General features: G+C 43.9%; 1 protein-coding gene across 1 annotated transcript; it reads left to right on the top strand.

Annotated features, from left to right (window-relative positions):
* Positions 1 to 8,958: 8,958 nt before the first annotated feature.
* Positions 8,959 to 10,634, top strand: LOC131836028 (ribonuclease pancreatic-like). Its single transcript, XM_059181026.1, has 2 exons — positions 8,959 to 9,043; positions 9,926 to 10,634. Exon 2 carries the CDS (start codon positions 9,951 to 9,953, stop codon positions 10,404 to 10,406), a length of 456 nt encoding a protein of 151 aa, XP_059037009.1. The 5' UTR covers positions 8,959 to 9,043; positions 9,926 to 9,950; the 3' UTR covers positions 10,407 to 10,634.
* Positions 10,635 to 12,526: the final 1,892 nt, after the last annotated feature.

The raw sequence follows: 12,526 nt of genomic DNA, 5'->3' as shown, positions 1-12,526 counted from the left end.
AAAAGCTTCTGCACAGCAAAGGAAACAGTCAAGAAAACAAAGAGGCAACCCACGGAATGGGAGAAGATATTTGCAAATGACAGTGCAGACAAAAGGCTGATATCCAGGATCTATAAAGAACTTCTCAAACTCAACACACACAAAACAGACAATCATATTTAAAAATGGGCAGAAGATATGAACAGACACTTCTCCAACGAAGACATACAAATGCCTATCAGACACATGAAAAAATGTTCATCATCACTAGCCCTCAGAGAGATTCAAATTAAAACCACATTGAAATGCCACCTTACACCAGTTAGGATGGCCAAAATTAGCAAGACAGGAAACAACATGTGCTGGAGAGGATGTGGATAAAGGGGAACCCTCCTACATTACTGGTGGGAATGCAAGTTGGTGCATCCACTTTTGAGACTACAAAAAACAATCTGAGGGTTTTGACAGGGTGGGAGTTTGGGAGGCTGGGGGAGCCAAGTGGTGGGTACTACGGAGGGCACGTATTGCATGGAGCACTGGGTGTGGTGCATAAACAATGAATTCTGTTACACTGAAAAGAAATTAAATTTAAAAATATTTAATTAACTTCGCAAGATAAAGGATCATCGGCAGAAAGCCATGAATTCCAGGCTTTGCTTTCCCCTCCTCTGGAATTACCCTCTTCTCCTTGATCAGTGAACTGGGTCCTGGCTGGATTTCTTGCTTATCTTCTGTGGGGAGGGGCCTGTTATAGTGATTCTCAAGTGTCTTTGCCTGAGGCGGAATTGCTTTGCCATTGCCAGAGGCGGGCTAAGTAATCTGCTTGGTTTCTCTCTTGGGAGCTTTTGTTCCCTGAATGCTTTCTGTAGAGCTCTGGAGGATGGGAATGAAAATGGCAGCCTCCCAATCTCCAGCCCAGAGAAACCAAGAGCTCAGGGCCTCACTCCTCAGTGCACCCTTGGAGAAAAGCACTCAATCCCTACCTGGCCCCTGGCCACCCTCTGAGCTCACATGACCTGTGACCCAGAAATTCTGTCTCAGGCACACAGCCCCATTTAGGGTCTCCAAATCCAGCAGATCTCTGCCACTCTCTGGGGGGGGGGGGGTGTCCCTGGCCCTGCCACTTGTGGGGTCCCTGCTCAAAGAGCAATGCCCTGACTGTGCCACAGATCAGAGTTTAAGGTAACCCCGAATTCAGAGTTCACTCCTTGGCTCTGTCTCTGTAGTCAGCTTCCCTGCTTTAATACCTGGGAGCTCTGCTACACTCAGACACCCCCGATCCTTCTGTGACCCCACAGGACTTGAGACCATGCTGTCCCCACAAGGGCTCCACTCCCACGTAGACTCTGGAGCGATGTCCTTCAGTGTGGCAGACTTCTTCTTCTTCTTCTTCTTCTTTTTTTTTTGACACAGAGAAAGAGATCATAAGCAGGCAGAGAGGCAGGCAGAGAGAAGGGGATGCAGGCTCCTTGCCGAGCAGAGAGCCTGATGTGGGGCTCATCTCAGGACCCGGAGATCATGAACCAAGCCGAAGGCAGAGGCTTTAACCCACTGAGCCACCCAGGTACCCCAGTACAGCAGACTTCTAAAAGTTCTGATTTTGTGCTCCATTGCTCCATGGCTTGCCGGAAACTGGCCCCTCTCTGCACAGGCTACCTTCCCATCTCTTTGGATTCACTTCTCCATAAGTCCTACCTTTTAGAAAGTGGTCAATGTTCTGTTTCAAGAATTGCTGCTCTTCTCTTCGATCTCCTGTTGGGTTTGTTGGTGTTCGGAATGGTTTGATAACTATGTAGCTGAACTCCTGCAACCTGATGTCATATCAGCCTGCTACCATTCTACCAACCATTTCTTGGAGGGACTATCTTTTTGCCTTTGGATAGTCCTACTTGCTTTGGTGAAGATTTACTGGCCACTAATTGATTGAATATTTATTAAACTAAATAATCTAATAGAGGAACTGGTGGGTAGAAAAACAATCGCTATAGACAGAATGTTTGAAATGTTGAAATTTCACATGTGATGGTATTAGGAGGTCAAGCACTTGAGAGGTGACTAGGTCACGAGGGTAGAGCCCACAGGAGTGGGGCTCAAGAGAACTCCCTGCCCTGCTACCATATGAAGACACAGCAAATAGGTAGCCATCTATAAAACATCTATAAATCTCAGGTGGATTTTCAGCAGACACCAAATCTGCTGGTGCCTTAATCTTGGACTTTCCAATCCCTTAAACACTTAGAGATGTTTGTTCTTTATAAGCCATCCAGTATGTGGACGCTTGCTGTACCATCCTGAACATCTCCCAATGTCCTACATGTTATTCCTTATGCTCCATAAGTAAGTGAAACCATATGATAATTGACTCTCTCTGCTTGACATATACAATGGAGTATTATGCCTCCATCAGAAAGGACGAATACCCAAATTTTGTGTCAACATAGACAGGACTGGAAAAGATGATGCTGAGAGAAGTAAGTAAAAGTCTGAAATTTTTGAAGAAATCAGCATCACTTTTTAATTTTTCCTTCTAAATAGACATCATTTGTGGTGACAGTTTGATTCACAGCAAAAAATGAGTAGAAAGCAGAATTCTCATATATAATTATTCAGCCTCTCCCATTGTCAACATCCTACACCGGAGCAGTACATTTGTTATAAATGATGGACCTACTTTGACACATCTCCCAAAGTCTATAGAAGCCATTAGGGTTCACTTTGGGTGCTGTATATGTGTATTTAACTAGGGTTTTTTTTTTTCTAGTCTATCTTTTGCCAGGTTAATTTGTACATTCCTAGTCTCTGAACCTAAGAGGGCGGAGGAAAAAGTTTCTTCTTCCACTCTGTTTCCTCCACGTATTCCATAAACACATGTCCAGGTTGAACCCTGGCTCATCACAACATTAACTCTTGTGCTCATTTGCTCACTCTTGTAATACATCTAACATAGTCTGAGAATTGTTTTGCCCATACCACCATGATGAACTCTAAAAGTTTAGGATGTGTTTGCAGTTTTTCCCTTATCTCTACATTCCCTGCTGAAGACTGATGTTTTACACCTAAACCATAAAATCAGAGATAATAAAAGTATTGTTGTTTAGTAAGTGTGCCATACAGTGAGGCATATGCACACCATGCTGTTAGTCATAGGCTACACTATGGCGTTGCGGCTCTAATTCAGGCCCATGCTTTTTCTCACTACATGATATTCCATAAAGTCACAAATGAAGTTAAGTAGCCATAGAATCAGGAGCAGAAAGTGTTTTTGAGACTGAGATGATAACATGCAGATAAGCAGGCATATCTTTGGCTATCCCAGAGACAGCTCTCTTCTCTTTCCTTAGACTTGTCATTGGACAGGATGAACTGATTACAGGGCCATCCTCTCAAGGGGCTGGAAGGTCAGTGAAAGTCAGGACAAATCCCAGACCTCCCCGACTTACTCCTACACCCAGTCTAAATACTTTTCAATGGAAGAGAGTATTTTCTGAAACTTGATCAATCAACAAGCACTCAGAAATGTTACACAAAACTACATTGTTCACTGAGAACTTCAGCCAGTAATGATTTCATTCTTCAGCTGTAACCCCAGTCATCTGAGCTGGCTGATGAAGTTACAGGTCTGAAATGCTAGCGCCAATGGTCCATTTTTTTGAGGCCTGGGGATATCTGGGAGATTTGAAGCTGTCTTGAGGCAACTTTCCCCAGGAACCTAACAGGAATCGAGGCCTCTTGAGAGGAAATTTTAGAGATAGAACAAGACAAGGGACTGCAGATAAGACATATCCTGCTCTGGATCTACCCCCTCCCTCTTTCTGGCCACTCTACTGTTTACCACACAGAAGGGAGTAGCCAAAGGCAACTTTTAGGTACAAGGTAAGCTGCACCTAAGCTGTAAGGTGCAAGTGCCTTCTGACAGTTACCCCACAGTAAATCTTAGTGTGCCTACTGTGATGTCCAATCCCAGATCTGCCTGTGTTTTCCTGATACACCCATTCCATTTTCACTGCTCTCTGATTCTCTATAAAGATAGAAGCTATAGCATCTGAGTGGCTCAGTCAGTTACGTGTCTGCCTTTGGGTCAGTTCATGATCCCAGGGTCCTGGGGTCAAGCCCCTCATCTTGGGCTCCCTGCTTAGCAGGAAGCCTGCTTCTCCCTTGCCCTCTGATGCTCCTCCTGCTTATGCTCTTCTATCTGTCCAATAAATCAATAAGATGATTTAAAAAAAAATAAAAAGAATTTTGAAACTTTTCAGTTTATCCTTCCCTCCCAATCAGAAACTTCAATTACTATGGACTCTGAAAAACAATCTGAGGGGTATGAAGTGGTGGGGGGGTGGGAGGTTGGGGTACCAGGTGGTGGGTATTATAGAGGGCATGGATTGCATGGAGCACTGGGTGTGGTGCAAAAATAATGAATACTGTTATGCTGAAAATAAATAAAAAATAAATTTAAAAAAAAAGTCTCATTCAGGGCACCTGGGTGGCTCAGTTGGTTAAGCGACTGCCTTCGGCTCAGGTCATGATCCTGGAGTCCTGGGATTGAGTCCCACATCGGGCTCCCTGCTCAGCAGGAAGTCTGCTTCTCCCGCTGACCTCTCTCTTCTCATGCTCTCTCTCTTTTTTTGTCTCTCTCTACCTCTTAAATAAATAAAATATTAAAAATAAATAAATATTTTTTTTTAAAAAAATAAACTTCAATTACTGTCACCTTTACTTACCTCCACTACTAGATCAGAATTAAAAGTGAGGGGCCGCCTGGGTGGCTCAGTGGGTTAAGCCACTGCCTTCGGCTCAGGTCATGATCTCAGGTCCTGGGATTGAGCCCCACATCGAGCTCTCTGCTCTGCGGGGAGCCTGCTTCCTCCTCTCTGCCGGCCTCTCTGCCCTCTCTGCCTACTTGTGATCTCTGTCTGTCAAATAAATAAATAAAATCTCTAAAAAAAAAAAAAATTAAAAGTGAACTTTTAATTTTGACTCTTGAAGAAACAATATCAGTTGTGGTAATAATAATAACATTAAAATTCTTTTAGGGTTTACAGTGTTCTTTGAATAGGGTGACCCTATAATTTGCTGTCTGGTTGGGACACTTTTGAGAGTGAAGAGGGACATTATTATATATTAGCCAAGAAATGAGCATAAAGGGCGCCTGGGTGGCTCAGTGGGTTAAGCCGCTGCCTTTGGCTCAGGTCATGATCTCAGAGTCCTGGGATCGAGTCCCACATCGGGCTCTCTGCTCAGCGGAGAGCCTGCTTCCCTCTCTCTCTCTCTGCCTGCCTCTCCATCTACTTGTGATTTCTCTCTGTCAAATAAATAAATAAAATCTTTAAAAAAAAAAAAAGAAATGAGCATAAATAGGGATGGTCCTCAGCAAGCAGGGGCACTCAGATGGTTTCATAGCTATGAAGCAGTTTCACATGATAGAGAGCAAAAGGAGCTCTCCGTGGTCTCTCTGTAAGGGCACTAATCCCATTCCCAAGTGCTCCACCTTCATGACATAATCACCTCTCAAAGGCCCCACTTCTAGTTACCATCCCATTGAGACTTAGGTTTTAATATATAAATTTGTGGTGGGGGTGGGAAACAAACATTCAGTCCATAGCATCTTAGAATAAGGTACTTAAATTATTCCTAACTTACAGATAAGGAAACAAATACAGAAGTTGATATATTATTGATCTTTAAAATCATAATGCAGGACTTTTGGGTTCACATCTGCACTCAACCAGAAAAATGCAGTTGGAGTTTCAGGAATAATTAAAAAGGTGAACTGATTCCAGACCACTGTCCAAACAGACTCCAGTTGCTGTGCACTTAAATTCTCTTTTATTAGTGCTTTGCCAATCATCCATGTGTTTTATAGATGACAAACTGAGGTCCAGAGAGGTGATAACATTTTCCTGAACATAACATACCAGTCATGAAGCTGCAACTAATACATATGGTCTCCTCACTCTACAGGCTTTAGTCAAATTCTCAAGAGCAGTTTATGGAAATGAATATCACATCATATATGCCTAAAGAAATGACAACTGTGATGTATGTCAAACTACTTGAGAGAAATTTTGAGAGATTGATATCATATTTAATCTGTGTAATGAAGGTAAATACTGCAACTGTGATATAATGTATGGGAAATGAGGTTTCTCAGTAATGGCTCACAGACTCATTCTATACTGGATAGCTGTCCCCATGACCTAGAGGACAACAGAGATGATGCAGACATTCTCAGAACCATTTTTTAAAACAGAGGTTTGAGGCAAACAAGACTCAAGTCTCACTGCTTGGAGAAAATCCCACTGCTAGAAGGGACATTCTTCTGCTGCTTATATTCTTAGTCAACGTCACTGTTTCTCAGCTGCATCCTTTTTCTTGTCTGGTACCCACCTCCCCCTTTCCACCATCGTCACAGACAAGACAGTCTCCTATTCCTTTACCCATGTCAGCCCCCTTCCTGGAGCTATGCTCTCTCTCTGTGCTGTATTTTCACTGTCTTCTCCCATACTGACTCTTTCCTCAAGATGTGCACCCCTTCATGTCACCTTCTCCCCAGCCATCCCCATCATGTTAGTGCACAAATTTGCTCCAGCTCGTCACTGTCAGCCTCCTCGTTAACTCCATTTCTTTCACTCTGACTTTTTCTTCAACCTATTGGAATAAGGGTTCTCTGAAAGTACTCCAGAAAATACTCCATTGATCTCCTGATTATCACATCTCATCATCTAATAAAATATTACCTACTTAAACATTTTTAAAAATTGTGAGTTATCTATATGTACATGTATATATATAAATATACACGTAGTGTGTCGGTATACTCTCTCTATATGCACATAGACAGAGAAAGAGTGTTAGTTTTTTTCTATCAGTCTTGTCTTTTAACTGTACCATTTAGTCCATTTATATAACATAATTATTCATTTTTATTTTCCTCAGTGAATACCTACTACCTTATTTTGCCTTTGCTATTAGTCTCATTTGTCTGGCATTTCTATTTCCTATCCTTTCTTCCCTTCTTTTGGATTAGTGGTGTAATTGTCTGTCATTCTGTGACAGCCATTAAAGCTGTACAAAGTAATTCTCTCATTCCAGGCACCTAAGAGGATCCTATTTCTCTGTCCCTTGTACTTAAATGTGACCATGAGGTTTTCTCCAGTCAATGAAGTGTGAATAGAAGTGACATATGTCCCTTCCAGCAGAAGCATTAAGAGCTGTCCTCTGTGGTGCTGTTTTTTTTTTTTTGTTGTTGTTGTTGTTGTTTTGTTTTTTAGGTTTTATTTATTTACTTAGATAGAGACAGAGAGAGAGAGTGGGTAAAAGGCAGAGAAGGAGGGAGAGAGAGAATCCCAAGCAGACTCCAAGCTCAGCCCAGAGCCCAACTCAGAGTTTGATCTTATGACCTGAGATCATGACCTGAGCCAAAATCAAGAGCAGGATGCTTAACCAGCTGAGCCATGGGGGCATCCCAGTACTATGTTCTTTCCTCTGCCTCTTTGATTAAGACAGTGTGTGTCAAGAGGAAGCCTGTGTCAGCCTGTTTTCCCAAGTGACAATAGCAGGCAGAGCTCCTAGGCTGGACCAAGGTAGATATGTAGCAGGAATGAGAAAGAAACTTTAAACTACTGAAATTTTGAGATTGCTTGTTACTGCAGCACAACTAGACTCTCCTAACTGATCCACAGTCTACTTATTCTCTGCTAGTTTGGAATTCAAACCCTGTGTTTCCCTTCTTTTCACTGCTTATCTTAGAATTCTCAAATGCATACTAAACATAGAAAAGTCTAATCAATACTTTTAGTCATCTCTTGAACACGGCAATTCACTTCACTTCCAAGTTATGTTCCTGACATATATTTTAATTTTATCTTCTTAACTCAACAAGAAATTATTGCTTTATATAGTCAAAAGATCTTTGACTTGTTCACATACTTATCACCATCTTTCTTTATTCCTTCCTGAATTCATATTTCTGATGAGTAGCCTTTCTTTTTAACCTCAAATCCATTCTTAGAAATTTTTTAGTGGAAGACTGCTTTAATGAAGTCATATAACTCCATTAGGTTTTGTTTTATATTATTGTTTTGTCAGCAAATGCCTTATTTTATTCATTTCTAAGTGCCAGAGTAAATAATTCTCTGTTGGTGTGTTGAGAAATCAAAGCCAGTGTATTGAATTAAGATTATGGTGTGCTAAAGAGGGGAAAAGTCATTCACATGGTCAGGTTACACCCTCAGCATTCCAGCTGCCACTTTCAGGAAGTGAAAAGCCCAGGGCACAGTTTCAGGACATGGATACAGAAGCAAAGTCACAAGATTTGTCCCGTGCCTTGGTGACTGAGCCAGCCTAACATCCCTTGGGGGTTTCATTTAACTTTAGTTCCTCTCCTCCACTCTGACCTTCTAGGAGTGGTTGCTGTGACCAAGAACTGTAACACATCCACCTTCCACATACAGGAGTGCTGAAGTGGCCAACACTGGGTGAGGTCGCAGGTCTCCTCCTCTCCCAGCCCAGACCCCCCACACACACCCTAGGTCCATGCAGTCTTCCAGCTGCAGAAAGCAGAATGCCCCCTACACCAGAAGAGGTGCTGTTGGAATTCCAGTCATGCCAGGACTCCTGGGGAGACAGAGGACCTCCCTTTCTCTGGTGCTCTGGGGATCACGTGTTTATGTGTCCTTTGCAAACCTGCAAGAGTTATTTGTTTGATGCAAATGGCCCCCTGAGATGACAAGGACTTTGCTACAGTTCAGGCATCATTACCGTAGTGGCTTTCTTTGCTGCTCCTTGTGAGCCAGCAGACAGATGAGGTTCACATGGTACGGTTCCTATAAACAAGACTCACCCTTCTCAGCAGTCCTGAAAAAAGAGTGGTGTGGATGGTTCCCTACAATGTCCTTCCTTACAATGTCTTTGGTTCCCACTAAAGTGAAACCAAGATGCTCCTCCCACCTATCTTTCCTTGGAAGCCAAGCCCCTTTGTAATCTGTATAAGATTCCCTCCCCAGGGATCCTGGGATCACAGAGACTGGCCTTCAGCTCTGTCCTAGAGACCAAGCTAGAGATCCAGGTCAGTGGCTGAAGAGATGGTCTCAGGGACTCCTTCTTCTTCTGTGTTGGGTTAGAGGGACCAGGGTGGTTGAGGTTAGCACCTGAAAAAACTTGAGCTGGACCAATATTGGGATGGAGCATGTGGGATGCAGGGAAACAAAGGCACTGGGGGAGGGAAGCATTGCTCTTGGGAATACAATGGCATCCCTCTATGATGCTGGTGTTAGGAACTGGGCTGTTGCCCTTGTGTTGGAGAACAATAGGCCTCACTCTGTCCATCATGATCCTATAGGTCATGTGGTATTTCAGGGATACAGTTCAGCTCATGTTTTATTCAAAAGGATTTCCTGATAAGCACCTTGAGCACTGGTATAAATGTACTTATTCTTCAAATGTATTTTATTTTTTTAAATGTTTTTAAGATTTTATTTATTTATTTGACAGGGATAGATAGAAAGCACAAGCAGAGGGGGCAGCAGAGGGAGTGGGAGAAGCAGGGTCCCCAGTGACCAGGGAGCCGAGCTCGAGACAGGACTAGATCATAGGAATTCAGATCACGACCTGAACTCAAGGCAGACACTTAACAGACTGAGCCATCCAGGTGCCCCCTCAAATAGATTTTAAATTTTAAAATCTCTAATATTCAGACATAGGACTGCAGGATTTTAGTTCACTGTCAAGTCACCAACCAGAGGGAAAGACCAGCTCTCTCCAGCTAGTAGGACTTAAATACTCTTCCACAAGAGTGTATGTGAGCATCTCAATCCTTGGAAAATTGCATAGGAGGAAGGGTACCTTTCCGGCTGACCCAAACAGAGACTGTGAACCAGGGAGGCCACAGGTAGGAGCTGGGGTTCTTGCTCAGGCAATGCTTTTTCTCTTCTCTCCCTTTCCTGGCTAGGCTCTTCCAGAGGAGTGAGACCACCATGACTCAGGAGAGGTTCTTCATCCTGTTCCCACTACTGGTTCTGGTGCTCCTGGTGCTGGGCAGTGTCCAGCCTTCTCTGGCCAAGGAGTTGAGGGCCGAGAAGTTCCTGCGGCAGCACATAGACTCAAACACCTCCACCGTCAATGCCAGCTACTGCAACCAAATGATGAAGCGCCGGAATATGACGGTTCGATTTTGCAAGCCAGTGAACACGTTTATCCACGAGCCTCTGCCAGATGTCCAGGTCATCTGCTTCCAGGGAAATGTAACCTGCAAGAACGGGAAGCCCAACTGCCACCAAAGCAGTTCCAAAATGTGCATCACCGACTGCCGCCTGAAGAAAGGCTCCAAATACCCCAAATGCGACTACGAGACCAAGCAGCAAGAGAAATTCATCATCGTGGCCTGTGAGTGTGTACAGTATGAGACAGTCCACTTTGATGGTTCTGTGTAGGTCTGCACCTGATGCCCCACCTCCCTGTTGTGGCAAATGCTTCTCCCCTCTCCCTTCCTGGATATGAAAGAACTCCAGCCAGGGCTCCTATCCCAAACACACATGTGTTACTACCCAGGACCTGCCCCTGTGTGGTTTGGGAGGTGAGGGGGTCCCTGTGTAAACCACTTCCTTGATTCTTTCAGTAAAACACAGTTGCAACCACCTGGATTTCTGAAACTGTCACCATCCTGATACTGTCGTGTGATTGCGTTCCTGCTTGGGTGAGAACTGTAAATCTGGGTAGATTTCATAGGCATCGAATAGAATCATTACTTGCCTTTGCTCCTGACTTTTGGTTCTCGGTGACCTGAGATCATTCCTTTGCTCAGAGATGCCTTGCTGTCAAATATGAAGCTGTTAAGTATGGGCCATTTGAGATGAAAGGGAGCTACAGTCTGGGACTGTCTTGCTGGGTGAGCTGATGGAGGGGGGGCTCAAATACCAAAATCTCTGGCACAGAAGGAAGGACAGGTTGACCTCAAGAAAATCCTGCTCAGTCCCTGGATGGGCAGGAGTAGGGGATGAAATTATGATCCTAAGTTTTCCTTTTCCTTTTATTGAGTGAGCTATTACCAGATCACATTGACCATCTCTTAGTTGGAAAGTCAGAACATTCCATTTAGGAGCTATAAGGGTCTGTAAGGATTATTAAATTAAATGAGAATAAGTAGATTTTGACTCATGTATCCACTTTAATGGATTGGGCCTTCCTAGAACGTTGCAGAAAAAAATTCTAATAAGCGATGAGGTTGAACGGTAGCCTCTGTGGAAGGCAGGATGGAGGTAAATGTGTGTGTTCCACTTGCTATCCCTGAGATAGTAATCCCCACTTTTACAGAGGAACAGCCTGAATCTCAGGAATGGGTAAGTGACTTGCTCACGGCTGCTGCTACTTAGTGGCACAGTTGAGACTAGACCCCAGGTCTCCTGGCCTCCAGTCCTTGTTCTTTCTGCTACCAGAGTGGACTCAGGAAGAAAATCCTGCAGTCTACCTTTTCATAAGTGTGGTGGGGAGAGCACCTGGGTGGCTCAGTCTGTTAAGGGATCTACTCTTGATTTCATGCATATCATGCTCTCATACCCTGGTATCAAGTCCCATATTGGGCTTTGTGCTCAGCTCAGAGCCTGCTTAGGGTCTTCCTCTCTCTCCTCCTCTGCCCCTCCCCTGCTTGCACATGTGCTCTCTCTCTCTCTCCTCCTCTTCCTCTGCCCCTCCCTTGCATGTGCTCTCTTGCGTTCACTCTCTCTCACTCTCTCTCAAATAAATAAGTAAATCTTTAAAAACAGAAAAGTAAGGTAGAAGTAATTATGGATATGGCATCAAGGAAGTAGGTATAGGCAGACCCAAGAAACAAGATCAGAAATGATGGCATAGTAGGGTACATAGTTCCCTTGGTTCTATTGGACGTCCTGTTCTGGAAAGTTCATTGATCAAATCACTCAGGAGGAGGAAACTCATTTTCCCACAGGAAGCATAGCTTCACTTTTCCAGAATTCTACCTTCGTCTCTTGGGCTTTAAGGAATGGTGGGTGCACTCTATGGCAGCCTTGATATTTTATTTAAGTTCGATAGTGTGATGTCCAGAGCTTGTAGTTTTTGCAGCATCCATGCACTCTTGAAATTCCTTCAGCCAGCCTAGACACACAGAGATGTCAAACCATCAATTCTTTCCTCAATACTTTTTTCTTTTTCTTTTCTTTTTCTTGTAAAGATTTTATTTATTTATTTGACAGAGAGAGAGAGCGCGCACAAGTAGGGAGAGCAACAGAGGGAGAGGGAGAAGCAGGCTCTCTGATGATCAGGGAGCTGAGGGGGGCCTCCATCCCAGGACCCTGGGATCATGACCTGAGACCTTTAATGTCTGCCTTTGGCTCAGGTCATGATCCCAGGGTTATAGATGGAGCTCCACCTTGGCCTCTCTGCTCAGCGGGGAACCTGCTTCTCCCTCTCCCTCTGCCTGCCTCTCCCCCTGCTTTGTGCTCTCTCACTCTGACAAATAAATAAATAAAATCTTAAAAAATAGAAAAAAAAAGGAGGGTGTCAGCTTCTGCTTTGTCCTCAGTCAGCCTTCTGTTCC

Source organism: Mustela lutreola, chromosome 7, assembly GCF_030435805.1.
Source record: "Mustela lutreola isolate mMusLut2 chromosome 7, mMusLut2.pri, whole genome shotgun sequence".
NCBI classification, from domain to species: Eukaryota; Metazoa; Chordata; class Mammalia; order Carnivora; family Mustelidae; genus Mustela; species Mustela lutreola.
This window is presented reverse-complemented; position numbering and strand designations above follow the sequence as displayed.